Genomic DNA, 27,854 nt, shown 5'->3' on the forward strand with positions numbered 1-27,854 from the left:
GAGCCTGGAGCCTGCTTCACATTCCGTGTCTCCCTCTCTCTCTCTCTCTTTCCCACCACCCCCCCCCCCCACGCCCCGCTCGCGCTCTGTCTCTATCTGTCAAAAAATAAACATTAAGAAATTTTTAAAAATAAAAAAATAAAAAATAAAAATCAAACAGAAAACCTGGTTTGTCTCAGGACGTGCAATGGCACAAATTGTGCCTCTTTTCTGCATCTTGCTTCTTCTCTGCTCTTCGTCTCACTGGAAAGTCTCTGTCTAGACCAAGCCTCTGGGCTGTGGCGACACAGAAATCAGAGGAAGGCGAGCATCAGGTTGCATTCCCTCCCCACAGCCACTAGGGGCCACCCTCCTCCACGCAGAAGTGCGGGCCAACGCAGCCTGACTTTGTTGCCGGTGCGCGCCTTCCGCTGATTGGTGACACCGCAGGGAAGCCGCGCTTTGATTGGGCTGCTGTCAGGTGTCGCTGCCGGCAGGTTCGGCTGCGCGAGCGCAGGGAGGCGGGTGAGCGAGGGCCGGGGGCGGTGGGGGAGTGGCTGGGGGCTGGGGGCGGTATCTGAGGGGGTGGGCTGAATAGAGTGGGCTTGCTAGGTGCTGAGGGCCATGGTTAGTACTGGCTGGGGGCGGCTTCGGGAGGAGGCCCTCGATGAGGCCTCAATGTCTGCGTAGGGAGAGTAAGGCGGAGTAGGCGGGGGAGGGCGAAGGCTGGTGGAGTCGCATCGGAGGGCAGTATTCGTGACCGGGAGCTGTGTGAGGAGACACACCGGAGACACACCGGAGGGGGTCAGCAAGAGAACAGAGGGGTGTGAGGATTTGCGGAAGAGGGAGTCCTGCGTGAGGAGCGGAGTCAGCCCGAGAGAGGGTCAGGGTGGGGAGGTCTGTGTGAGGAGGGGTGGAATGGAGTCGACTCTGGAGAGGATCAGCTGCAGGCAGGCGTTGTTACAGAGAGGAGGGTACCCTGGAGAGAGCTAATGTGAGGACGGAATTGATCTAAGGCAGTCTTTGTGGGAGATCATTGAGTGTTCCATATAAATTGTTACCAAGTGTGGTGACTCATTTGCGGGTTTGGAGGGCAGTTTAATGTTGGAGAATCACTGAGTGAGAGGATTACTTGAATTATTAATTGGCTTCGTTCATCAGTGATGGGGGAGGGGGCAGCAGTGTCTTGAGTGGTTGGGGGAGGGTCCATGGAGAGTCATTGTTGCAAATTAGGGAAAGAAGGGAGTATGAGTGAGTTGGTAGAACAAGGGCTTCAGCCCAATTCATCCGTGTCAGAATAAGGGTCTGTGTGAAGGATTAAACGCTGCATTCAGAAAGAATTTAGGGGTCCACTGTGGAGGGTGAGAAGAAGCTAGTGTTGGTTGCCTGAGGAGTTTTACTGTGTTGAAAATATTCCTGCCTGGACTCTGTATTGATGTGTCCCCTTCACCACTAATGGTGCCCTCCATTAAGTGCATGGTGTTTAAGGAAATTAGAGGACTACTGCAAACAGCCCTAAATTCTAAGGGACCAAGAAGTTACACAGTTTACCCTCTCTTCTGCCCCACCCTCTCTTCTCACCTACTTATCTTCTCCCCTCCTCCCATCCTCCCTTTTTTCCGTCATTTGCATTGATTCGGCCTTGGGAGTGAGATTGCTTTAGCCTAGTGTAGAGTGTGAAGTTTTCTTTTGCAACAAAGTATTGAAGGAAAGGCGGATGGGAAGAAGGGCCTGGAAAACAGGGGAATGGCTCTTGGAATACCATATTAAATCCCAGCTTCTCTCAAAGGTACATTTAAATAAATCCTGTCTTATTTCATAGCTGTTTTTGTCAGGCTTCTATTTTTGCTTTGTTAACTATAAATTTAGGCCTTTATATATCTCTTTAGCCCCTTAAAGGATCTGTGAACAGACTCTTCTTCCCCATTCTGTTACCATCCCCTGTTATAGAGTTGTAAAAGATTTTCAGGAAAAATGACTATTATACATTCAGTAGAAAATCAGGAAGGACTTAGTGGAAAAAAAGGTGAAGGGTTAGGAATCTTAGACATGAGGGAAAGCCCCTGCTTCAGATAAAGGATAAAGGGTGCAACAAAATTCTGCCTGCTTAAACTATACAGGTCGTGAAAATTGGGTCAGGTCACTAAAAAGGGGTTCAAAGATAAAGCATATGTATAAGACCTGCAGTACACAACTGGAAATGTTAAGTCTTAAGGAGAATGTTGTGACCGGCCTGTGGAGACAAGCAGATGGTAAAGACTGGGGAGGTCAAGGTCTATACAAAGGTTAGCAATAATTTTCTAATCAAAGCTGCAAATCCCACTGGGAATGGTAAGGGTTTAAAATAAAATACAAAATGTAATTGTTGAAGGCTATTTTATAAGTCTGTTAAGATGATCCATTTACTTAGAATGTGGTGTTCATTAGAGTCATTAGTATTTCTGAGAACTTTTGGAGAATGTGAAAAATTGCTGCTGGGTGACTCAATTTTATTTTTGGAAACAAATAGTATATGTATCCTCACAATTTGGTATTAACAAATGTTAACCTTTTGTGTATTTGTTTCAGATTTTTAAAAAATTGAAATAAACATTACAGATAAGGTTGTAAAGTTACACTCAAATCCTTCTCAGTTCCTTTTTACCCTGTCCTCAGAGGTAACCAGTATTATGAATTTGATGCTTTTCTTTTCAGTCCATATTTTTAGACCTCTACTAATTATGTATACAGTCATAAATATATGTAATATTTTTTATTTATGCAAACTGAATTGTACTGCAATGCGTGTATTTTTGCAGTTTGCATTTGGAAGCTGTCCATATTATTACAGACATCTTTTCTTTTTTTGAAAGAGTGAGCATGAGATGGGGAGGGGCAGAGAGAAGGAGAGAGAACCCCAAGCAGGCTCCATGCTGTCAACACAGAGCCCGACGTAGGGCTTAAACTCATGAATTGTGAGATCATGACCTGAGCCACATCCAAGACTCAGACACTTAACTGACCGACTCACGCAGTTGCCCCTGATTCATTTTTTAAAACTGCTGTTAGTCTATCATTTGTATATTCTACCCTGTATTTATCCATTCTACTTGTGACCTCTGAGTTTTCAGTTTTTCCCATTACCAACAGTGAGTTTATGAACATAGTTGCACGTTATGTGGGAGAGTTTCTTTACAGCAGAGATTCTCATCCTCGGCACTACTGATATTTTGTACTGGATAATTCTTCATTGTGGGGGAACATCCTATGCATTCGAAACTATTAAGCAGCATCCTTGGCCTCTACTCATTAGACACCAATAGCACCTTCCCAGTTGTGACGACCAAAAGTGCTTCCTACCAAATGTCTCCTGGCCAGCAGAATCACAATTGGTTAAGAACCACTATTGTACATGTGTATATGTAGAAATGGAACTGCTGGATTATTCTAATCCAAGCGTAAGTCTTAAGATATTCTCACTGATTAGGGTGCCTGGGTGGCTTGGTTGGTTGAGCACCTGACTTCGGCTCATGTCATGATCTTGCAGTTTGTGAGTTTGAGCCCCGAGTTGGGCTCTGTGCTGACAGCTCAGAGCCTGGAACCTGCTTCGATTGTCTCCCTTTCTCCCTGCCCCTCCCCCACTCATGCTCTGTCTCTCTCATTCTCAAACATAAATAAACATTTAAAAAAAAGATATTTTCACTAATTATGGCTCTAGGCAGAATTTTTTCCTACTGACACCTTGGCCTAGACCCGACTTGGGTCTGTAGTACCAGGAGATGGTAGAGAGAAAACTGAAACTTTATTTTGAGAATGGGTTGGAGGCTGTTGTATGGATGCCTGTATCCTCAACCTCCCAGTTAGCACTAAACCTCTTTCCTTGACAGATTTTCTAGACTTGGGCATCTGTCTTTTAAAGTGGAGCACATGGAAGAGAAACAGGGAACATAGAGGATTTTAATGTTTTGATATAATGCTTAGAACATAGAGTGCCCTCAATAAATTCTTTTTGAGTTAATCCTTGGTAGGAATGAAGATGAGGGTTAAGGTCAAAGGCAGCTGTGCTCTCTCATTACCTCTGCCCTTGAATTAAATCCCTGAGTTCAACACTACTGTGGGGAGGTGGTGAAGGTATAATGTTTAGGAATGAATCCAAAGTTGGAAATGTCTCTCTAACTTTCTCTTCTGGTAGGAATCAACAGCAGCCTTCCATGAGGAACTGCCTTTTCCACTTGCTGCTGGAGTTAATGGTGTTTCCTGCTGGCAGAATCAGGGACATGCCAGCACTGTAAGGGTTAACCTACTGATCCTCTTACCAGTCTCATGGTTGGGGTGGAGTGAGCAGGGAGGAAAAGGAAGACCTTACTTTTCTCTTAGGGATCTTTAGTCATGTCAAGTCATAGCCCACGTGCCTCCTTTCCTGTTGTTCCTTTTTACCATAGCTTTGTTTCCTGTTCCCCCTAGTCTCCTTGTGGTTCCCTCTTATTTTGTCATTCCCTATGCCCCGTCCCCACCCATTGCTATGCGGGTTTGGATTCTGAGCTAATGGGATACCCTCCATTGCAGAGCGGGATGAGTGGGTGCTCCGGCGGGGATGTGGTCGTTGCCGGCCAGTGAGGGCGAGAGTGCCACGGCCCACTTCTTCCTTGGAGCTGGAGATGAGGGGCTGGGCACCCGTGGAATAGGCATGAGGACAGAAGAGAGTGACAGCGAGCTCCTTGAGGATGAGGAGGATGAAGTGGTAAGACTAAGGAAAATGACGTAACTTGGTGTTGGGACCCCTGTCATAGAGAGTTGAGATTCCATTGGCTGGAGATACTTCTCTGCCCTTTCCAAATGCGTAGACTCCCTGTCATAAACAGGCCCTATCTTGATTAAGAGGAGAGGCAGTAGAGATTGGTTAGATTACCTATCTTTGAATCCCTTGCCTTTATGCTTTCCTCCTGTTGTGTCCTGGTTATTGGTTCTCTAGCTCTCCTACCTGAGCACACATTTCCTACTGTGGAAAGCTTCCTATTCTTTAGGCAGTAGGAATCCCTACAGGCACCCCAATCTAGACCTAAGTTGGGAGACAGCATTTGCCCCATAGTTCCAAAGCCTGGCAAGAAACTCTATGCCCTAAGGAAACGAGACAGTGTTCCCTAAATAGGGATGATCTAGGTGGGAAGTTCCTAAGTTCCTGACAGTACTTCCTCTCTATAGCCTCCTGAACCTCAGATCATTGTTGGCATCTGTGCCATGACCAAGAAATCCAAGTCCAAGCCAATGACCCAAATCCTAGAGCGACTTTGCAGATTTGACTACCTAACTGTTATCATCCTGGGAGAAGACGTGATCCTCAACGAACCTGTGGAAAACTGGCCATCTTGCCACTGCCTCATCTCTTTCCACTCCAAAGGTTGGAGTCTGTGAAGGAAAGTGGGAGGAATGGTGTTGGGAATGCTGGCCTGGGAAATGAGGTTCTTACTGTCGAATAGTACAGTGGTCATCAGCTCTTCCTGACACACTGGCGAACAGTGCAAAGGGGTTTCCTTTCCCTGTATTGTGGAAGAGTTGCTGGCGGTAGTTTAAAGCCCATATTTGAACCTAAGGACAGTTCTAAAGCTGTTAGGGTCTCTGACAGAGTTGTGTGTCTCTAGAAGGACCCTAGAAATAACATCTTTTTAACTTTTTCCTGATGGATATTATAGACTTGGGAAATTGGGCAGAAGGATGTTACGGGTTGGATGGGTAGAGGAGCTTAGTGACAACTTTAGCTTTAATACCTCTATTTCTCTTGCTGTTTTCTCACTCTGTCTCTTTCACTTTCTTTTTTTTGATCTATTTTCCTTTTTCTATCCCAGGATTTCCTCTGGACAAAGCTGTTGCTTACTCCAAGCTGCGAAACCCCTTTCTTATCAATGACTTGGCTATGCAGTATTACATCCAGGATAGGTATAGCCTTCTGTTGATTGGTGGGGTGGGCAGTCCTGAGATCATGCCTGTTTAGAGAGCCCACTCTGGGAGGGGCAGAGTCAAACAAACATGCCTAATTTTTGTATCATACCTTCCCGAGTTCTATACCCTGGTATCTCCCAATTCCTAAGCAAATGAAATCCCTAGCCTCTTCCCTTGTTCACCATTCCCCACCTCCCCCAGCTAATTTATTTGGGGGTGACAGGAGGGAGGTGTACCGGATCCTGCAGGAGGAAGGTATTGATCTGCCTCGATATGCTGTGCTCAATCGTGACCCTGCCCGGCCTGAGGGTGAGTACCTCGCTTTGTCCAGTCTTGCCCCACCTTGCTTTCTGTAACATAGCCCAGCTGTCCATCTTCTGGACATCTCCATGTATTACTTATCCAAGTGAGGCTTTGGTTATTGGGCAATGGGTAGAGTCAGAACCATGGGTCCTTAAACAGAGACTTAGACCTCTTATGTAGATATTATCATATTTATATAGCATATATTACCATATCTATTACTAAGATATGGTCATAGAGATTTGAGGGTTATGAAGATTAAAACTCAGAGAAATGGGAGTTGGAAGTATTCTACAATCCTCGACCCTGGGAATGACCACATACTTTTACTTCAGAGTGCAACCTGATAGAAGGTGAAGACCAGGTAGAGGTAAATGGAGCTGTCTTTCCCAAGCCCTTTGTGGAGAAGCCAGTGAGTGCAGAGGACCATAATGTTTACATCTACTACCCCAGTTCAGCCGGAGGAGGAAGTCAGCGCCTCTTCCGAAAGGTATGGGAGACATTTGAGCATTTGGGGAAGTCAGATAGGTGGAAGGACAAGAGCTGGAGAATTTGGGGACAACGTGAAGGCAACATTTTTTTCTTCTTTTTCCTCCTGAAGATTGGCAGCCGAAGCAGTGTTTACTCTCCTGAGAGCAGCGTCCGAAAGACAGGATCATACATCTATGAGGAGTTTATGCCAACAGATGGCACAGATGTCAAGGTTATGGTGGATACAGGGATTTAAGAAGTGATAAATGTCTGGGTTGGGATGGGGTGCTTGGGAAGCAAGTGGAAGTGTATGGAGAAAGTCACAGAAAATAAAGTGAATGTGATTTGCTTTTACATTCAGGTGAAAATAATGAATGAGAGAAGTAGACATTTACATTGTTACTATCAGAGCAAGGGCAAGGGTAACATGGAAAATGGTATAATATCGTAAGTTATTTCTTAATGAGGACTAGGTAATAAATGGTGCTGGGGTCCCAAGGAGAAACCTTCATAAGGATACTTTGGTGGGGCCCAGTAAGGAAAATGTCAGTCTCCTTGTTCTTAATACTCAGGGTTTTTTTGTTTTGTTTTGTTTTGTTTTGTTTCCGAAACTAGTTTACAGACCTAGTGCTCATGTTGTCTTCTCATATGCAGGATGAGCGGTGGGCATACTCAGTGATGCTATGTACCTGCAGGTATATACAGTGGGGCCAGATTATGCCCATGCTGAAGCCAGAAAATCTCCAGCTCTCGATGGGAAGGTCGAACGAGACAGTGAGGGGAAAGAGATTCGATATCCAGTCATGCTGACTGCCATGGAAAAGCTGGTGGCCAGGAAAGTCTGTGTAGCTTTTAAGGTAGTGAAAGGCCCTTGGGGGATGGTGCTGTGGAGTGAGGGAAAGGGACAGGAGCAGGGGTCTGGAAGAAAGAGTGGCTCTCTTGTTTTCATCTTGCTTCTTTCCACTGCAGCAAACAGTTTGTGGTTTTGACCTTCTTCGTGCCAATGGTCACTCCTTTGTGTGTGATGTCAATGGCTTCAGTTTTGTCAAGAATTCGATGAAATACTATGATGACTGTGCCAAGATCCTGGGGTAAGGACACAGTGGTCTGGACTGGGGAGAATGGGCTTAGAGAAGAGAGTTAGAAAGCTTTTTGCTTTATTTTAAATATTATAAAAAGGATTAAAAAATGAAAAAAGGAAAGTAAAAAAAGGGCTTCTTAGCCCTCTTGCCTTCCTAACACTGTACTCCCCAGTTAAAACTGTTAGCAGTTTTACATATATGTCTTTTTCTACCATGTATAAACAAACTATTTATAGTACTAAATGTGTTCATACTGTAATACTGTTTTAAAACTTGATTTTAAAGTAAATTTACCATGTAATATTTAAAAATGTATGAGGAGGGGTACCTGGGTGGCTCTGTCAGTTAAATGTCCAGTTCTTGATTTTCGCTCAGGTCATGATCTCAAGGTTTATGAGATCAAGGACCACATTGGGCTCCACACTCACAGCACAGAGCTTGCTTGGGATTCTCTGTCTCTCCCTCTCTCTCTCTTTCTCTCTCTGCTCTGTCTGCTCCTCCTCTGTTCATTCGTGCACATGCGTGAGTTCTTTCTCTCTCTCAAAATAAATACATGAATTTTTGAAAAGTTAAAAAAATAAAAATGTATAAGGAATAATGAACATAGTGAGTATTCATGTATTCACCATAAATCTTCATATATAAAATCTTTCTGGGGTACCTGGGTAGCTCAGTGGGTTAAGTGTCCAACTTCAGCTCAGGTCATGATCTCAGTCCTAGAGTTTGCGCCCCGCATCAGGCTCTGTGCTGACAGCTCAGAGCCTGGAGCCTGCTTGGAATTCTGTGTCTCCCTCTCTCTGCCCCTCCCCTGCTTACACTAAAATCTTTCTTTGAGGTTTATTTATTTTGATAGAGTGCAAGCAGGGGAGGGGCAAGAAGAGAGGGGGACAGAGGATCTGAAGTGGGCCCTGGGACACCTGGGTGGCTCAGTCGGTTAAGCAACTGACTTCAGCTCAGGTCATGATCTCGCAGTTCGTGGGTTCGAGCCCCACGTCAGGCTCTGTGCTGACAGCTCAGAGCCTGGAGCCTGCTTCGGATTCTGTGTCTCCTTCTCTCTCTGTTCTTCCCCTGCTGGTTCTCTGTCTCTCTCTGCCTCTCAAAGATAAATAAACATTAAAAAAATTTTTTTGAAGTGGGCCCTGTGCTGACAGCAGAGAGCCTGATGTGAGGTTCGAACTCATGAATTGTGATATCATGACCTGAGGAGAAGTCAGACACTTAACTGACAGAGCCACTCAGGCTTGAATAAAATATTAAGAATACTCCTTGCTAATTACATCTCTTCCCTTTCTACCCAGAGGTAACCACAATCCTTAATTTGGTGTTTGTCATTCCCATGCATTTATTAATATTTTAATACATCTATGGGGGCTTTTTTGCGGGGCATGTTTTTAGAGTTTATATAATATATTCTACAACTTGCTAATTTCTGTGAGCTTTATTCATATGTGTAGTTGTGGTTCATTCATTTTCATACATTTCTTCATGTTTTTCCTTCTAGGAACACCATCATGCGGGAGCTTGCTCCACAGTTCCAGATCCCATGGTCCATCCCCACAGAGGCTGAGGACATTCCCATTGTCCCTACCACATCTGGCACTATGTGAGCAAAAATATAAAATCTGGAGTAACCTACTTAAGGCACCTGAATCAGACCAGTGGTTACTTTCTGACCCTATACCATATGACTAGTGGAGGCTGGGTATCTTCTAGGCAATTTCCTTAACCCTGCCTATATTCTTAATCTCAGTTTTTCCTCTGCTCTTTGACATGTCATGTAGGATGAAATGATGGGAGGTGGTGTGGGGTGGGTTGAAGGAAAGGCTCTAACGACATTCCCTATCTTAGGATGGAACTCCGTTGTGTCATTGCAATTATCCGTCATGGAGATCGTACTCCCAAGCAGAAAATGAAGATGGAGGTGACACATCCAAGGTAGGATGAATGTCCTGGTTTAGACAAATAGGTTTTTGTGAGAGAGATGGGGATGGGGAAGTTCCCAAAGGCTTTGACAGTCTCACCCCATACTGAAGCTTTTCCTTATTTCTTCAGATTTTTCAGTCTGTTTGAAAAACATGGTGGCTACAAGACAGGGAAATTAAAACTGAAGCGGCCTGAGCAGCTACAGGTAAGGTGGTGAATTGGGCTGGGAGGAGCGAGGTGGGTATGGGATTAGCGGCCTCAATGAGAGACCAGGATGAAAGGGTAACTGCCCAGGACTTGGTCTCCTTCATGGATACCCTATTATTTCCTCCAGGAGGTGCTGGACATCACAAGGCTGTTACTGGCTGAACTGGAGAAAGAACCAGGTGGTGAGATCGAGGAGAAGACTGGGAAACTAGAGCAGCTGAAGTCTGTGCTGGAGATGTGAGAAAGGGGATAGGAGAGGGGAGCCAATGACAGTAACTAGGTGCTGGGGTAGAAAGTAAACTGAGTTTATCCTGCAGGTATGGTCATTTCTCAGGCATCAACCGGAAGGTGCAGTTGACTTACTACCCTCATGGAGTAAAAGCTACTAATGAGGGGCAAGGTAAGATATAATACTCCCTTCCCATTACCACTCAAGTCTCTTATTCTTAAACCTTTAGATGACCTGAGGGTGCTCTGACTCTTGATTTCAGCTCAAGTCGTGATTTCACGGTTCGTGGGTTCAAGCCCCACATCAGGCTCTGCACTGACAATGTGGAGCCTGCTTGGGATTCTCTCTCTCCCTCTCTCTCTGCACCTCTCCCACTTGCGCTCTTGCCTCTCTCTCTCTCTCAAAATAAATAAACTTAAAAAAATAAACAAAACCCTTGGGATGAGCCCTGGGTGTTATACGTAGGAGATGAATCACTGGATTCTACACCTGAAAACATTATTGTACTATATGCTAACTAACTTGGTTGTAAATTAAAATATAGAAATAAATAATAAAAAGCAAAACCTTTAGATGACCTCTACACCAGATCACCATTCTGGGCTCCTCAGAAGACCTGACATTTAGATGTCCCCACTACTTTCCTTTTTTTTTCTTTTCTTTTTTTTTTTTTAATGTTTATTTATTTTGGGGGGGAGGAGGGGCGGGTAGAGAGAGGGGACAGAGGATCCAAAGCGGGCTCTGTGCTGACAGCAGAGAGCCCAAAGCCACTTGAACTCATAGATCTTAAGATCATGACCTGAGCCGAAGTTGGACATTTAACTGACTGAGCCACCCAGCTGCCCCCCCTCCCAGCTATTTTTCTTAGATCTAGACCTATTCACTTCCTCTTATTCCTGCAGATCCACAGCGGGAGGCCCTATCCCCTTCTCTGTTGCTGGTACTGAAGTGGGGTGGAGAACTGACTCCTGATGGCCGTGTTCAGGCTGAGGAGCTGGGAAGAGCTTTTCGCTGCATGTACCCTGGAGGACAGGGTGAGTGTCTGGGAGGCAAATAACAGGGCTTGGATGAGATGATTAGAGAATAAACTGGGGGAATGAAGAGACAGAGGCAATGGGAAAGTTAAAGGGGGAAAGGAGCATTCTTTCTTCCATGTGGGTATGTATAGCAGTCCATTCTTGGTCCTCCCCCTTCTCCCCCAGGTGACTATGCTGGCTTCCCTGGTTGTGGGCTGCTTCGTCTCCATAGCACTTTCCGCCATGATCTCAAGATCTATGCCTCTGATGAGGGCCGTGTCCAGATGACTGCTGCTGCCTTTGCTAAGGTGCACACTATAGTTCTTTCACAGTCCCAGCTTCCATTAGATAGAGAAGCTAAGAGTTTGGAGAACTAGTTGGGAAATGTCAGGGTGTTTATGTGCTGACTCAGAGAAGTTTCTGCTTGTGTCTGACCCATTCTGTACCACTGAGAATGAACTGAGAATAATTAAGTGGGCGTAGGCACCTTGACCTGTACTCCTCGCCTCCACACCAGCTCTCATTTGATCTCCGAGACCATTTAGGCTTAGGGGAAGTAGACTGGAAGGAAAACTAATAGATTTTGTGCTTCCCCTCCAGGGCCTTCTGGCTCTAGAAGGGGAGCTAACACCCATTTTGGTACAAATGGTGAAGAGTGCCAACATGAATGGGCTACTGGACAGCGATGGCGATTCCTTGAGCAGTTGCCAGCACCGGGTGAAGGCTCGACTGCACCATATTTTGCAACAGGATGCACCCTTTGGTCCTGAGGATTATGATCAGGTCAGGCTCTCCCTATTTTTGTGCCCAATGTACCGCCATCCCAGATTCCTAGAATTCTAAGTAATAGTGATCAATAATGGTACTTACTACATGGTAGACACTGGTTTCCATACATTTTCTCATTCAATCTTTACCCTTTGAGTTAAGTATGGGTCTATAATCTCTTACTCATAATTTCAAAAATAAAAAAGATCAGGCACCAAGATTCATTTGGTAGCAAAACCTGACATGATAAGACTATTTCTAATTCTTGGGGCTCCTAGGTGGCTCAGTCAGTTTAGCCTCCGACTCTTGATTTCAGCTCAGGTCATAATCTATGGGTTCAAGCCCCGCATCCAGCTCCACATGGACAGTGCAAAATCTGCTTGGGATTCTGTTTGTCTATCTGTCTGTCTGTCTCTCTCTCTCTCTCTCTCTCTCTGTCCTTCCCCTGCTTGCACTGTCTCCCAAAATAAATAAATAAACTTAAAAAAAAAAGACTATTACTAATTCCTATTTATTTTGTTTAGTGTAAATAGTCATACATTGTGCTGCAGAAACATAAATGTGTTTAGTTATGCTCTCAGTCCTGCTAGAGGTATTATATAACATATGACTATGTGCTATATTAACTCTAAAGTCTGAAAAATTCTCAGTTCTAAAACAGTCAGTCCCAAAGATTTTGAATGAAACAATGTTTCAGTTATTTATTGCTACTGAAAAAACTACCCCAAAACTCAGTAACTTAAAACAATATCCATTTTATCTTACTCATAGTTCTAAGTTCACCTGGTCTTCCTTGGGGTCTCTCCTAAAACTGCCCAGATGTTGTCCATGTGTTGGGGCTGAAACCATCTGAAGGCTTGACTGGGTTGCTAAGATAACTGGGTTCTGTCCCACTTTATGCTCTACCTATAGTCTTAGAGCCTCTCCTCTCCACATGTTTTCTCCATGTGGTTTCTCTAGCATGGTAGCCAGACTTCTTAAACGGTAGCTTAGGACATCCCAAAAGCAGAAGCTTCCAAGCTCTTTTATATTTTTAAAAAATATTTTATTTTTAAGTAACCTCTACACCCAACATGGGGCTCAAACTCACAACCCTGAGGTCAAGAGCCAAACACTCTACTGATTGAGCCATCTAGGTGCCTCCTTCCAAGCTCTTTTATTTTTTATTTTCAGTTTTTTAATTTAGAGAGAGAGTGCATTCAAGCAGGGGAGAGGAGCAAAAGAGAGAATCTTAAGCAGGCTCCATGCTCAGCACAGAGCCTAATAACATGGGGCTCGATCCCATGACCCTGAGATTATGACCTGAACCAAAATCAAGAATCGGATGCTCAACCGAATGAGCTACCCAGGCACCCCCCCGAGCTCTTTTAAAGTATATGTCCAGACTTAATTAGTAAAATGTAACTTTGCTCTTTGGTTTTGTTTTATTTTATTTTATTTTGGTTAAGCAGTCACAGGGCCAGTACACAGTGTAGATTGTAGGCAAGGAGAAGGTGACAAAAAGTTAATGACCATATTTAATCCACCATAAGAACTCTGGACTTGTACTACTTTTCCCCCATTTTAAAAATGAGAAAACCTAACCTCAGAAAAACTTAAGCAACCTTTCCAAGGTCACCTAATTAGTATTAAACCAAAGAGTCTAACCTGAGAGCCTGGACTGTTCACCACTATAGTGTACTGTCTCACGGTAGTAATCACAGTGGATGCCATTACCCAATGTCATCTTTTTTTCCTGTGTATCCAGACCTTGATTGACTGGGAATCATATGCCAGACAGTGATTTTGTACTATCCTCCCACTGATAGCTCCTCATTTCTGATGGATTTGTTTTTTAAAGAAAGTATATTTTTATAGAAGCTGTAGTACCCCTTGAATCTTTTTTTTAAGATTTTTTTTTTGAGTTATCTGTACACTCAGCATGGGGTTCAAACTCACAACCTCAAGATCAAGAGTTGACTGCTCTACCGACTCAGCCAGCCAGGTGCCCCCCACTTGAATCATTTTAAAGTGTATAGTTCAGTGTATTAAGTATATTCAGTTAAGTCTATTCACAATATGGTGTAACCATTTCTGATGGGTTCTTCAATGAGCTAAGTAGCTGAGCACATTGTCTGGAGAATGGCATTTTTTGTGTTTTTCTCTGAGCAGGACTTAATAAGGACAGGACCTTGCTCTCTTATTTTCCAATCAGTGTCAAATTCAAAAGCTAAAGCACTTTTTCTTTCTCTCTTGCTCCTTTTTGCTAGCAAAAATGGGACTTGTGAGGACCTAGGTTGAATATGTGTATTCCACCCATAATCCTCTTTTCACTTCCCCATTCTTCATTGACTGTCACTGTCCTGAAAGCTTGAGCTGGAATCTAGTTCTGAGGCAAGACCTCTGCTGTAGGTTCAAGCTAACATTTTGTTTAGAGGAATAAGATTTTGTTATCTCTGTTACCCACTCATGAAAACCTTGTGTAGGGATTGGGAGGGGTTGGTTTAATCTTTATTCCTCAGTATTTTCCATGTATATTTTAGAACCACCAATAAAAGAACCTAGGTTTATTTTATTTCCTCTGGATTCTAAGGCTTTTACCCTCAACCCTCCTTAGATGACTGTGTGTTTGAGCAATCCTCTCATCTTGGAACTGGTGGTCTGCCCTGTAGCCCAAGAATCCTCATTAGAGTGAGCCTGCAAACAGATCTTACTGGCAGACAGTTTCTGTAATAGGCTCACAGGATTCTGCACAATCAGCACAGAGCCTATCTTGCTTTTCATCTCTCTGTTGTTCATAGCTCGCTCCCACTGGAAGCACTTCCCTCCTCAACTCCATGGCTATTATCCAGAATCCTGTAAAGGTCTGTGATCAGGTATTTGCCCTGATTGAAAACCTCACTCATCAGATCCGGGAAAGGATGCAGGACCCCAAGTCTGTAGGTGGGTATGAATAGTACTATCTTCCCTTCAAGGTTTCAGGTATGGATGGGTTACTCAGGCACTCCTGTGCCCTCTTCTAAGTGTCTGAAACAAGGCATCCTCATCTCTCTGATTCTACTGCAGATTTTTTAGGGTCTTTTGTTGAAGGTAAAATCTTTGGTTCTTTCTGACTGTCTGTCTTCCTTCCAGACCTGCAACTCTACCACAGTGAGACTCTAGAGCTCATGCTACAGCGTTGGAGCAAGCTGGAGCGTGACTTTCGACAGAAGAGTGGGCGCTATGATATCAGTAAGATCCCTGACATCTATGACTGTGTCAAGTATGATGTGCAGCACAATGGAAGTCTGGGACTTCAAGGCACAGCAGAGTTACTACGTCTCTCTAAGGCCCTGGCTGATGTGGTCATTCCCCAGGTGTGTCTCATAGCCTGGGGCACTGGGAAAGGAAGGGGAGAAAAGCAGAAAGGAGGGATGGTGTGGGAACCAGGGAAAGAAAACTTAGAGAAAGAATTAGTTGAGTTGCTATATTTGTCAGGGTTCACTCTGGCTCTGAGTAAGTGCAAGAGGCTAACTGAGGAGACACCTGGAGAGGGGGAATGTGGTAGATATGAAAGAAACTCTAGACCTGAGGTGAAGACAAGCATCATCTTGGGCCTGGGAGTATGAGGCAAGAGGGAAACAAGATTCATCGACGTACTCATTCCTGGCCTGTGGCCCCTAGGAATACGGGATCAGTCGGGAGGAGAAACTGGAAATTGCTGTGGGCTTCTGTCTTCCACTGTTGCGGAAGATACTACTTGACCTGCAGAGAACCCACGAGGATGAGTCTGTCAACAAGCTGCATCCCCTGTGAGGGAGGGCTGGGAGGGGTGCTGGATGGAGGGAGGGGCATATCAGGGAGCCCTGGGGGGAATCCAGGCTGGTACAGCTTGGGGAACCAAGAATAGAAGGAATCCTGGGATAGAAAGGAAAGCAGTCTTTGAGTTGGGAGGAAAGAGTTTGTGGAAGGGTGGGAAGAAAATTATCTGACAGTGTGAATGACTTAGCTCTTATCTTAGGTACTCTCGAGGGGTGCTCTCCCCAGGTCGCCATGTTCGAACACGTCTCTATTTCACCAGTGAAAGCCATGTCCATTCCCTACTCAGTGTATTCCGTTATGGGGGACTTCTTGATGTAAGGATCCTCCTTCCTTCAACGTATGAACATTTATTCCAAACATTCTTTTACTCTCCTCTTCCTGCTTTTTATTACAAGCCTTCTGTATTCTCTTTGTCTCCCTGCCCCTTCCCTGACTTCCTGGTCCTTGGTCATTGACTTTCATCTTCTTTTGTTCGTTAGGAGACCCAGGATGCACAATGGCAGCGAGCTTTGGCTTATCTTAGTGCCATTTCAGAGCTCAACTATATGACCCAGATTGTCATCATGCTTTATGAGGACAACACACGGGTGAGGAGCATTACCCAACGGCGGGAGGGGGCGGGTAAGGAGGGTGCCCCTTCTTTCTCCTCCTTCTCATCTTAGAAACTTTCATATCCTTATAATTTGTAGAATTCAGCTAGGTGTGACACCCAAGGACAGCATGTCACAGAGCATGCAGGAGATTCCTACTGGAACAAAAAAGTGTTTTGGGATGGTGTTGAGCCAGAGAGATATCAGACAACATAGCTCTGCATTAGGGAGGGTATAGAGTTTGGGATGATGTTATAATGAGTCTTTTTCACTCAAACATTATTATACGTTTTTCATCTGGCTTCACAAAGGTATCTTTAACTGTGCTGCTGTATGTACTGTAGCAAAACTGAATTACTGTGAGAGATGGATGGAAAGAGTTGTAGAACTGGAGGCTAGAAAGTTGTGTGGGGTGGTGGATCACAAATGGTAGAAGTGAGGTAATGAGGAACCTTTAACACTAGACTATAGTTAAGGGGAAGCTTACGATAGATCAGCCCCAAAGTGGAGTAAGATACTGGAACCTCATCCCTGGGAGGATATATCCTCTTGAGTTCTTCTCTGTTGTCCCTGCCTGGTCTTCCACCACCATATTCAGCTTTTCCAACTGCCCCTTCATCTGTTGATGCCCCATAGGATCCCTTATCAGAGGAGCGGTTCCATGTGGAGCTACACTTCAGCCCTGGAGTGAAAGGTGTTGAGGAAGAAGGCAACGCCCCAACTGGCTATGGATTCCGTCCAGCTTCTTCTGAGGTGGGTTGGAGTGCTGGGGTTTTAGATTAGAGGATTTAGGAACCAAGTGGTGGGAAACTTGAAAACAGTACAAGGAGGTAAGAGGGTTGGGGGTCTAGGATTAGGAGGCTGGAGGCCATTTAACTCCTCTTGAATCTGTGCTTGTTGTTGGGTAGAATGAAGAGATGAAAGCAGACCAAGGCAGCATGGAGAACCTGTGCCCAGGGAAGGCATCGGATGAGCCAGACCGGGCATTGCAGACTTCACCTCAGCCCCCTGAGGGCCCTGGCCTCCCAAGGAGATCACCCCTCATTCGTAACCGAAAAGCCGGCTCCATGGAGGTAATAGGAGGGGCTTGGGAGAAAGAAGTGGTGGAATTGCTCATAGGACAATATCCATGAATCCTCTGAATCCCCTTGGGGGGATTCTTGGCACCTTAAGCAGAGTCCTTCAGCCCCTGATGGATATGTTTTAATCTCCGTTTCATAGCTGGTCTCCCAATAAAGCTCCTTTAAGTTGGTTGCTACCTCTGAGATTAAGGACATATCAGTGAGAGGTGCCGAGAGATAGGATTTTAAGAGATGATAATGAGGAGGAGGCCTTTGGATGAATTCGAAAAGGCTGTTCTTTAAAAGGAAATATAGTAGAAATAGCATGAACTCTGGGCTAAACTCCCAGGCTGATATTTAGAAGCTGTGTGACCTTGGACAGGTAACTTCTCCAAGCCTCAAGTTTTTTTTGTCTATGAAACACAAGCAATATCCACCATATAGATGCTCAGTAAACAGTAGCTATAATAATAACAATTGATATTAAAGGCCAGGCTGTCTCCATCTCTTTGTTCCCTTGGGTTAAAAACTATAGCTCAAACAGGAGCAATTATATAGCGCTCTAATTTCATTCCTTTAGAGTAATCGGTATTCATTCCAGAAAGGAAATAAAGTATGAAGGTCTCTCTGTCTTACCCTCTGTTCTGATGAGGAGATCTACGGACCTGGGCCTGTGTCTGCCTCTAGGCCTGGTTCCAATTCTCTAGCCTAGAGGAAGGAACTGTTGTAAATGTTACCTTGTATCCAGCTAACTGTGCTGGAGTTTTTGTTCCTGGTTTTTTCCTGCAGTCTTTTCCTCTTGGGCCCAATGACACTCTTTTTGACCCCATGATTTATCCCTGTCTCAGTGACTCTGACTGTCTGATTTGGGTCCTGCTTTGACAGACAAATCTGTTCACCTGGCTTTGCACCAGCTCTCTGTCTTAAAGGAATTGATCCTTCATTTTAGGACTAGCTCAGAAGAATTTGCAACTAGCTTACATAGGTTCAGCCAGAGGTTTACAGTTCAGATTTTGGAGAAAGTTGAAAAGATAAACTGCACTCTGTTTTGGGCTTATTTTTTCTTCCTGATTATTTTAAGATAGATTTGATGTTGTGACTACTCAGAGCTTCTTTAAGTGTGGTATGCATCATTTTCCCTTTGATGTATAAGTTAACTTAGTATCCATAATATACTAGTACCCTGCAGACTCATGTGACTAGATCAAATGGACAGAATGATGTATAATCTTCCATCAATAAAATGCTTTTCCACATCTGAATGTCTTCCCCATTCACATCGTCTGCCAGTCTCTCTGGCACTGTTGTGCTTAACCCCCACTTTTCTGGTTTAAGCAGTCAAGAGACATGGGCAAAGCAGAGCCCTCTGTGTATCATCTCTTAGACTTGAGGAGTTGGCTTTTTTCTTTCAGGACTATAGGGAAGCTTCCTGTTGTAACCACATTCCTTCCTTTTAGTTCCTAGTGTTACTTATACCATGGCTTATCCAGGATGATGGTAGCCCAAGATATGTTCCTCAGTTTTGCAAGAAAATCGTCTCTTTACTCCTTGGTCACACAGCCTTTTAATATTAATATTTCCTCTCCTTATTCTATAGGTATAGGCATTGGTAGTTTTATCCTTATTGACTACAACCCTTCCCCCATCCCTTCTTCTGCTCTTGTCATCTCATATTTTTGGACAGTTTTAGAATATAGATCTGTGACCTTCATAGCAGCTGTGCCCTAGGTAATGATCCTCTCCAGGTCTATAACTAGCTCTGCCTCACTGGGGCTTTTGGGAGCCTGGGAGTTAAAGGAGCCGTGACCGGCTTTCCACCCGGTCTGATTGCAGGTCATGAACATGCAGTGCACGGGGAACCTGGACCTGATCCCCTTGCGGGGACGGCGCCGCAGGAGGTCAGGAGACCTCCCCCGGCCTTCCCCAGCCATCGGCCTACAGCCCCGGGCTGTGTCCACCACTCACCTGGCATCCTGCACACAGGTGTCCCTCCCTACTTCATCTTCCTTTCCTGCCTCTATCTTTGCCTTTTGGGACCTAGGGACTCAGAACATTATCTGGGGGTTGGAGGGTGTGTATGTTGGGGTTTGTGTGATTAGGCCCTCGTAGCCTTTTTAGAAATCTGTTTCACGTCTCCAGACATGGAGGGGAGGGCCTCTTGGTTCAGATAAGAGACTGAGTGTGGTTGCCATAACCACAGTTGTCCCATGGAAAGAAGAGAGGGTAGCCAGACTTTACTTCTTATTGTTACTCAGCTATTGTGATTGGCTTTCTGAGTCCCATGGAGGGATAGATAAGATTAAGGAATACTGCTCTGCTGAGAACTGAAAATAGTTGAATAATGATTTCTCAGATTTGGGATAGAAGGGCAATGGGGACAGGCATCTTGGAAATACAAGTGCCTTCTGGTATGGGATTCCCTGTACAGTTCCCTCTGCGAAGTACATTCTTCATTCCCTTTTCATTCTTCTTCCCCCATAAAAATCTTTTGATTCTTCCAGACTTTCTGACATTGCTTGGCTTTATAGGGGCAGGAATTCAGGACCAGGGTTTTAGACTTCTTGGTTGAGGTGCCAAAATGGTAATACAGAGTCCTTTTTCTCCAGGTGCTTTCTGAGACTTCATCCTCGAGGCCTGGTGGCTACCGGCTGTTTTCATCTGCACGGCCACCAACGGAGATGAAGCAGAGTGGCCTAGGTATGGTCTTCCAGCATCTCACCTGTTGTTGTTGGGGAGGTGTGTCTGTCTGTTCCTCAGGGTTTTATTGTGGGAAACCTTAGTCATGGGTGTTGGGGTCATTTCAGTCTGTGGAATTGTTGGTGGGGCTAGGGAGGATGAATTGGGAGAAGCCATGTTTAGGTGTGAACTTTGAACCCAGATGATTGTTTCCATTCCAGGAAGGTGTTTGTCTTTTGTTTTTTTATACCAACTCCCACTTCTCTGGCTGAAGGACTTTTTTCTGGCTTCCCCTCTCATTCCTTATCTGTCCTCCCAGTCTAGCCCCAACCTTAAGGGGCCATGGAGACTCTGATACTTCAGAGTTACCAGAGACAAAACTATAAATAGATGTACTTGTGACCTCCTCATAAGTGTCATGTTCCTCATTTGGACAACTTGTGCCATGTCTTCCTCTGAGACCTATGTTTATTGTATCCCTGCTCAGGCCCCTCCTACCTCCATGGCTCTTTCATCCTCTCCTAATCCTGTAATTTTTTTTCCTTCCTTCCTGAAAATTGAGGGACAAATCTGAGACTGGTGTAGTGGCAGAGGCTTCTCTCAGGACTTTGAGGGAATGTCTCTTGATTTTTTTGATTCCTGGAGAGGGGTGGAGAACATCATTCAACCTTTCCTAAGAACACAGACTGCAGGAAGGACCAAGCCTCAGAGGGTATTGTATTCTTTGGGAGCGGGGAGTGGTCCTTGGGAGGGGCTATCTTTGAATACAGTGTCTTGTGAGCCAGTAAGTAAACTGGTAGTTAGAGACAATTGTGTGGCGTCTGGACTTGGTTCTTGGGCTCTTTCTATCTTGTCCTATTATTCACTGCATTTAGCTCCTTTCATTTTTCTGTTAATTTTGTCCTTGGCAATTTCTTGGCCTAAACATAATCAGCATTTGGACCAGCAAGGGGGAGAAAGGTTTTGGTAACTTTCCTGGCTAGTTTTATGGAAGTAGGTTGCCTTCTAGATCCCTGAGATGAGGTAGATGGTTTGGGGCCTGGAAAATAAATGGCAAATTGATGGATCTGTGACACAGACTTCTCTTCCTAGAAGTTTCAGTAACGAATAGGTTTCAAGTAGGCTGAAAATGAGGATAGGTGTGTCAGGCCCAGTTGAGTAGGAGTGCTGTCAAGAACAAGGGTGGTGGTAACCTAGACACTACCCTCTGAGATGATCCAAGGACTGGACAGGGCAAGATTGGCAGGACGGCACCAGAAAATTATTAGGGGAGGATGTAAATATAGAATAAAGCTTGGGTGGTCTGGGATAAAGTCTGCTAGTTTCAGCTTCTTGAAGAAAAGTAGACATATTTAACAAGCTTTATTTGAGCCCCATTCTAGAGCCTGTTTACACATGAAAAGTAGGAGAAGGTGCTGCATAGAGCAGCAATCTTGAATTCCAGGACAGAGATTATTAGCCGTCTAAGCTTCTTGATTTTTATGGTAGCTTTGAAATGCTGGGACCCCTGAAACCATGACACCTTCTTTGTGGGCTCAAAGGAAGCTGACCTCCTTTCCATTCTATCCATCTCTGCTATATTAAGTTCCCAAGCCAAAGCCAAGGCCTTGGCTAAGATGGATTTGGAAGGAGAGATGCAACTCCTGAAACTTAGGTGTCAATCTTGTCTCTTTCCTCCCACTCTGTCCTTGTGAGCTACAGTAGGAGAGGGGACTTTGGAGTCTCAACCCTACTGTCAATAATATCTGGAACATTGTTTGCTTCAGAGATTTTTTAAGTTTTATTTACTCCTCTGGCAGTAGAGTTCCCTTTGCTTTCTTTGAACTTATGTGTGTAGGCATCTGGCTTTGAGATAGGGCTTATGAGACAATAAATGTTTGAGAGCAGAAAAACATGGCTTTTTCATTGTTTCGTGTTTATCAGGTCCTCGTTCTTAATAGGGTCCTCAGCACACAGTAGGCATGTTCTGCATGCAGTCACCTGACTCTTCACATGCCTTTAATTTGTGTCCATCTTCACTTCAGAAACAATGCTCTGTTTCTTCTTGATGAAAAAAATAATTATGTCTTTTCTAACTGAACACAACTGATCTTCAGAATCAGGAGACCTGGACTCTAGTCTAGCTTAGCTCCTAACAAACTATATGACCTTGAGTAAATGAGATCCCTTTTGACTCTCAGTTTCTTCACCTCTAACATGAAGAGATTGTACTGGATAATCTTTAAGTCCCTTCCAGCTTTAAAAATTCAGTGAGTCTCGTACTTCTTTTCTTGGGAAACGTAAAAAAGGCCTGAAGAGAGATAGAAGGAAGGGAATGTTGGATGAAAAACTTAGGAGGGATTGAAACTTACATGAACTTGAAATTTGGGCTGAGTGCTCAAAACCTAGTCTCTAGTTTCAATCAAAGTTCTTTCCTTGTAAGTCTATAAAGTATTATATTTCTCAATTCTTCAAACTCTATATCCAGGGTAAGGAGCACTGAATTAAATCTAGGGAGATCTAGAGAGATCTACCTATTCTTTTAGCATTCCTAAGAGGCACCTGGAAAACAGTCTATGCCTTTCAGTAGCTTTGAGTCCCCTAATATGACTAACATTGTATTTGTAGTGGCCTCTTGTATCTAGTATATAGATCTTTGGCAGATTCCCTACCTTGCTTGCCCAGTGCGACTATGGGCAATAGTGAAATCTGTTTGTGGTTATGAGAAGTGGCCACATGGTGGTGGCTCTGAGTAGCTATATGTATGTGTCTTGATGTTGTCATGTGAAGTTATGTGTACTTCTGTGTGGTAATTGCAGCTTTGTGTGGCTACTAATGCACTCCCGGCCTTGCAGGCTCACAGTGCACAGGGCTGTTCAGCACCACAGTGCTGGGTGGCTCCTCCAGCGCTCCGAATCTTCAGGACTACGCCCGCAGCCATGGCAAAAAGCTACCACCTGCCAGTCTCAAGCACCGAGATGGTATGTGGGTGGGTTTGGGGGGCAACTCTTTTTTTCACTTGTCCCCCAGCGCAGACACAGCTCAAGAGCTATTCATACTTAAAGTGGCACTGACTCTGGCCTTATAGCAAGTTTTCTTCATCAATTATAGAGGGGAGAAGGAACCAAGACCCCATGCACCCCTCCATTTGCATTCCCTCTCACCATACAAATACTACTTATTTATGCTTATCCCTTCATAATCTCCCACATACAGCCCTGCTACATCAATTTATTCCACCTTTATATTCTTTCCTGGATTCTGGCCTATAGGAGCAAGGACCAAGGAGGATGATCCGTGGTCAGGAAGAATGCAGTGGAATCTTAATTAAAATCTAGGAAATCAGGGATGGGGAAATTGCTCAGTCAAGGCAGGAAAGATGATATGGAAAGAGATTGGGGGAAGGGAGGAAAGTTTTTACACAGATTTTATTTCCAAATGACCAGAAAGAGAATGTTGTGGTGAAATTAGGGTTGTTTGTGGGGTCGTACTGTGGTAGAAATGACACACAGATTCCTACAAGGAGATTATACCAAAGGAGAAGATCAAAAGGTAGTAGTCAGGAATCTAGGGGGTGGGGTGGGAACAGATCATATACTAACTGTAAAGAACAGAGTATATTGTGGGCAAATTCCAGAGCAGAGGGTGGGGGCAGGGGTGGGTATAATCCCCATGATGTCTTTTCTCCCCAGAGCTCTTGTTTGTCCCGGCCGTAAAACGATTTTCTGTGTCGTTTGCAAAGCATCCGACTAACGGTACGTTTGCTTCTGACTCAATGTCATTCCCCCTCATCATGTCACCTCCAGACACTTAACCTCTGAGTTCTGACACTGACTCTGCCTCTGTCTTCCACTGTGTTGACAACCTGGTGTCTCTGAACCACTCACCAGTGTCCCTCTTGGGACATACTCCTTGTTGTGACAAACTTTACTCTTGGCTGCAGCCTGGCTGCTCTATCCGTGTGGCAACTCAGGGATTTACATCCATGGTCACCATCATCACTGTTCTGTCACTTTTTTCAGCATCATCACCAAAACATTAATTAAACCTCTCCCTTTCCCATCACATGACTGCTGGGCTTTGTACAAACATGACAATGGTTCTCCTTCTTAGGAAGAGAATAGTATTTCCTGTATTATCCCCATCTCTTTTTTTTCCCCCTACTCCTCAGCTTATAACTTTGGTCTTCCTGTTTTTTTCTCCAACTCTTTGTTGGAGTGAATGACTAATTTGTTTCCCTTTTGGAGCAATGTTGCTGCAGTTCCCAGCTCCCAAGCATACCCAAAAGGTCTTGAGTTTACAGTTTTCCATCACCATATTCCTATCTCCTATCATTGTGTGTACTTTATGTGGCTCTTGTGCTCCTGACATTTGCTTTATGTTACTACTAACCTAGGGCGTTGGCCTAGAAAACAGGAGCCCAGACCGATTTGGGATAAAGAGAGAAAGGAGTAGGAGGTAGTAGGTAAAGGAAAAGGGATTGTACCTTGGGTTATATAACACGAGTTACTACACAGTTTCCCTTTAGCCCCAGCCTAAGACACTGCTATCTCAGATAAGCTTGAAGTGAAGGTTGAGATGTCACCTGGGAATTCTGGGGGACTTAGGAAGGAATAATACTTCAAGAATATTGAAGAACTGGTCTGGTCATACTAAGGTGGGAGAGTTTAGAGATCTGTGTAAACCAAAAATTGAAGAGCTGTGGTCTCTTTGTAGGGCATGGCAGGGAAACCCAGGACTTACTCCCTGTTTTATCCTTCATATTCCTCGTTTCTCTCTGCCTTGTACCTTGTTTTCAAGGTAAATCCGGTTTCTTTATATATGATTTTCTTCTGTCCGAGAACTAAGACTCTGCAAAGGAGGCAAAATTAGCCTGGCTTCCTGGCTGGAAAAACCTCCATAGCCAGTGGCAGCTGCTAGATTTTAGCCCAGTTAGGCCATACTTCTCCACTAGGCACTGCTGAAATCTCCCTAGGTTGACTAGCCTATACTTGCTCGGTTTATAACCCCACCCCCACCCTGGCTCCCATTTGTGCCTGTGACAGGAGCTCCCCTTTTAGAGTGGCATCGCTGTGCCTTCACATTTAGCTCCAAATTCTTCTGGCCTTCATGTGTCACAATCATCTCCAGAGTAGAACTTCATGCACCAACCCAACCCCACAACTTGGGACTTGGACTTATGAGATGTATTACTTAGAGTATAGAATATAGTACCAGGAAATTGGGCCCCTGAAATCAGAGCTAAATCACTGATTTAGCCTAGTTCTTAGGCTTTATGAGAAAAGATCCAAATTCATAAAACAGATCCTCAAACCTATATATCTCTAGTTCCCTGAAGCCTTTGTTAGCAGCCTCACCAGTTGAAGAAGAGAAGAATTAATTCTGAAGGAAGAGCAGAAGAAAGACCTGGACAATTCAGATATGGTGCAGGAGAGAAAATTCAGGATCTCCTTTGACACCCTGCACACTTCCTCAGAGACCTTCTGGCCCTCTTCTTGTACTTGAGTTTGGAGGCTAAAGTGCCTCAGATACCAGAATCTGGGATCTACCTGTTGGAGAAATTTGGAGCTATTACATCTCTTGCTGAAGATGATCTAAATTTAAGTTGTCCCTCTGGACAACATGAGGGCTCTACCCCATGGTCAAATCTTGCGTCACTGACCCAGCAATTACAGAGTGGATGCTCTGTCTACAATTGTTTATGCAGATTAGTCACAACAATATGCCAGCCTACTGTCCCATCATCACCATTTCCTTGCCATGAGGTCTGTCTTTGAAATAGCAGCTGGAAAACCTGACCTAGCTTTGGCAAGGAGGCAAGGCAGTATCTCACTTTAGCAGGAGAACATCTGTCAGCCTATCCCTGCCTCTGTTCCTGATATGCTTCTGTCACATCCTGTGACTACGTTGAGTATACAAGTATGGCCCATTACTAAACTGCATGCTGAACTCACTAAAGTAAACTAATATAGTGGGAAAGAGACTAGTTTACCCTTATCCAGAATGTTAGAGTGTACCCATTGGATTTACCAAGCCCATTTCTTGTAGGATACACTTAGTGCCTGGATAGAGCTGAAACCTCCCCTGACATCCATAATAATGTCTCTGGAAACCATAGTCTCATAAGATCACTCTGTGGAACCACTTCTGGTCTGGGAGTTCTTTAGCTACCCTAACATAACTTGTCTATACCATCAGGTCTTAAGATAGCATACCTTTCTCCTAGGATCCTTTCCTTATTGCTCCTCCTATGCCCCCTTCCACATGCCTTTCACTGCCTTCAACCTTTTGCATTTGAATTGCGTATATCTACAAAGTTTGCCACGCAGCTAAAATTGTAAGTGGTTCAGGATTGAAGCTTTTCCACTCACCAGCTGACCAAAGTTAGACAGCAGTGGGAAGAAAATATAAAATTATCTAACTTTTTTTTGGCTTATGTAATAGATACAGTGTCTCCTGAATCCTGAGATTTATGCAATTATTTCTTAAATATCTGCATATTTGGGTAAGAGTAAAGGCTGATTAGTCAATATCATCATTTTCACTTACGGATTCTGTTTTTTACATACTCTGTTTAAAAGGACCTCTATACCTGGTGTTCTGCCAATCTCCTTAGCCACCTATCTAATACCTTCCCTGTTTGTGGCTATTTTAGAGTCTGGTCCAGAGGCCTGGCCTGAGCCTTTTTAGCTTCAAACTCTATCTTGATTCCCTCTACCATTTTTGATACTCTTCTCTAAGTGACTTTGAATCGTTGCATCTCTATACCAACTTTATAAATACATTTGTCTGTGAAGCAGGCCCTAAGTAGGGATGTTCAGGGATCATCTGTTCAGGGATGACCAGGGACACTGGAGCTCTAATCAAGACTTCCAGCCACAAAACTGCCAGCTTACCCCATCTAGAATGATGTGACTGCTCTCTGTAAGCACTGACTTAATTTATCCTCAGTGAGAGAGGGGAGGGCCTTGCTGTATGATGAGGTTTCACTAGCCCCTTCTTTTAGATTCCATGTGATGCCGACTCTTCTTCCCTGCAAGAGATACCCAGTGGTTCTGACCATCTCTCCTTCTCTCTTAGCTCACCTTGGAGTTGAGTGGTCCCACTTCCTAGTAATGCTTGTGCCATTCAGTGCCCCCCTCATTGTCTCTCCCTCTTCTCTTTCTTTATCTTTGTGCTTCCTGCCGTGGTCCCCCCCATCCCCTCCAGAGCTGCTGGATGACCAGCACCCTGTGGTCCGGTTGCTGCGCAGTTTTTCCTCTGACTGTCCAGGGGGCCGGCCAGTCTCCTTGGATGCCACGCTGGCGCATCACCTGCACCAGTGCTCCTACCACCTGCGCCTCTTCCGGAACTGGCTGCGCTCAGGCCAGGATGACCCCGAGTGCCTCTACGGTACCCCCTGCCACCAAGCTAGCTGCTGCCGTTACCCTGGCTGGGACTGACTGCTTTGCTTATTGCACTTCTGGCAGGAGAGTCCACCTCTTCCTTTCTCCTGTTTACCCTAAGGTTACGTGACTTGCATTTAGTTGCTTGGATGGGATTGGGGCCAGACTGCCTGGTAGCTGTAGCATTGGCTGCTCATCCCCTTCCTGTTCTCCTTTCTCACTGCCTCCTAATGTTACCCATTCCCAACTCTATTCAGTATAGGAATAGTCTCTTGCCCTGGAATCTGCTCTTGTGTCTATAACCCTCAGCTACCACCATCTTCAAATCTAAATATTTTTCTAGCCACTCTGAGGAGCTAAAGACTATATACTTCTACGCTCCTGCCACTAGAGTACAGGGGAAAATGAGGCACAAATGTCTTAATCGAATCTTTGAAGCATACAAGGGCCAGAGCTTAGAAGATGGTCAGGTGTAATCTTTTTGAGTTA

At 44.6% G+C, this 27,854-nt stretch overlaps 1 protein-coding gene across 25 annotated transcripts in view; it reads left to right on the top strand.

Annotated features, from left to right (window-relative positions):
* The first annotated feature begins 410 nt into the window (after positions 1 to 410).
* The window catches only part of PPIP5K1 (diphosphoinositol pentakisphosphate kinase 1), a 43,530-nt gene continuing 16,086 nt past the window's right edge, over positions 411 to 27,854 (top strand). Inside the window, exons 1-30 of one of the 25 annotated variants that reach the window (XM_045449952.1) lie at positions 411 to 504; positions 4,151 to 4,246; positions 4,525 to 4,699; positions 5,161 to 5,356; positions 5,802 to 5,892; positions 6,119 to 6,204; positions 6,534 to 6,688; positions 6,800 to 6,901; positions 7,365 to 7,526; positions 7,639 to 7,760; positions 9,253 to 9,354; positions 9,600 to 9,686; positions 9,804 to 9,879; positions 10,009 to 10,118; positions 10,199 to 10,281; positions 11,013 to 11,144; positions 11,313 to 11,434; positions 11,727 to 11,909; positions 14,675 to 14,816; positions 15,006 to 15,229; positions 15,537 to 15,664; positions 15,874 to 15,988; positions 16,154 to 16,261; positions 16,901 to 17,017; positions 17,173 to 17,337; positions 19,159 to 19,308; positions 19,932 to 20,022; positions 22,836 to 22,961; positions 23,673 to 23,735; positions 27,190 to 27,372. In XM_045449952.1, coding sequence (XP_045305908.1) covers positions 4,553 to 4,699; positions 5,161 to 5,356; positions 5,802 to 5,892; positions 6,119 to 6,204; positions 6,534 to 6,688; positions 6,800 to 6,901; positions 7,365 to 7,526; positions 7,639 to 7,760; positions 9,253 to 9,354; positions 9,600 to 9,686; positions 9,804 to 9,879; positions 10,009 to 10,118; positions 10,199 to 10,281; positions 11,013 to 11,144; positions 11,313 to 11,434; positions 11,727 to 11,909; positions 14,675 to 14,816; positions 15,006 to 15,229; positions 15,537 to 15,664; positions 15,874 to 15,988; positions 16,154 to 16,261; positions 16,901 to 17,017; positions 17,173 to 17,337; positions 19,159 to 19,308; positions 19,932 to 20,022; positions 22,836 to 22,961; positions 23,673 to 23,735; positions 27,190 to 27,372 — 3,568 coding nt within the window. In that variant the 5' untranslated portion in view covers positions 411 to 504; positions 4,151 to 4,246; positions 4,525 to 4,552. Of the gene's footprint in view, positions 505 to 592; positions 784 to 830; positions 1,769 to 4,150; positions 4,247 to 4,524; positions 4,700 to 5,160; positions 5,357 to 5,801; positions 5,893 to 6,118; positions 6,205 to 6,533; positions 6,689 to 6,799; positions 6,902 to 7,323; positions 7,527 to 7,638; positions 7,761 to 9,252; positions 9,355 to 9,599; positions 9,687 to 9,803; positions 9,880 to 10,008; positions 10,119 to 10,198; positions 10,282 to 11,012; positions 11,145 to 11,312; positions 11,435 to 11,726; positions 11,910 to 14,674; positions 14,817 to 15,005; positions 15,230 to 15,536; positions 15,665 to 15,873; positions 15,989 to 16,153; positions 16,262 to 16,900; positions 17,018 to 17,172; positions 17,338 to 19,158; positions 19,309 to 19,931; positions 20,023 to 22,835; positions 22,962 to 23,672; positions 23,736 to 27,189; positions 27,373 to 27,854 lie in introns of those variants that run through there. The other 24 variants (XM_045449946.1, XM_045449950.1, XM_045449948.1 and 21 more) reach the window with 24 other exon arrangements.

The sequence above is a fragment of the Leopardus geoffroyi genome, chromosome B3 (assembly GCF_018350155.1).
Source record: "Leopardus geoffroyi isolate Oge1 chromosome B3, O.geoffroyi_Oge1_pat1.0, whole genome shotgun sequence".
Lineage (NCBI taxonomy): Eukaryota > Metazoa > Chordata > Mammalia > Carnivora > Felidae > Leopardus > Leopardus geoffroyi.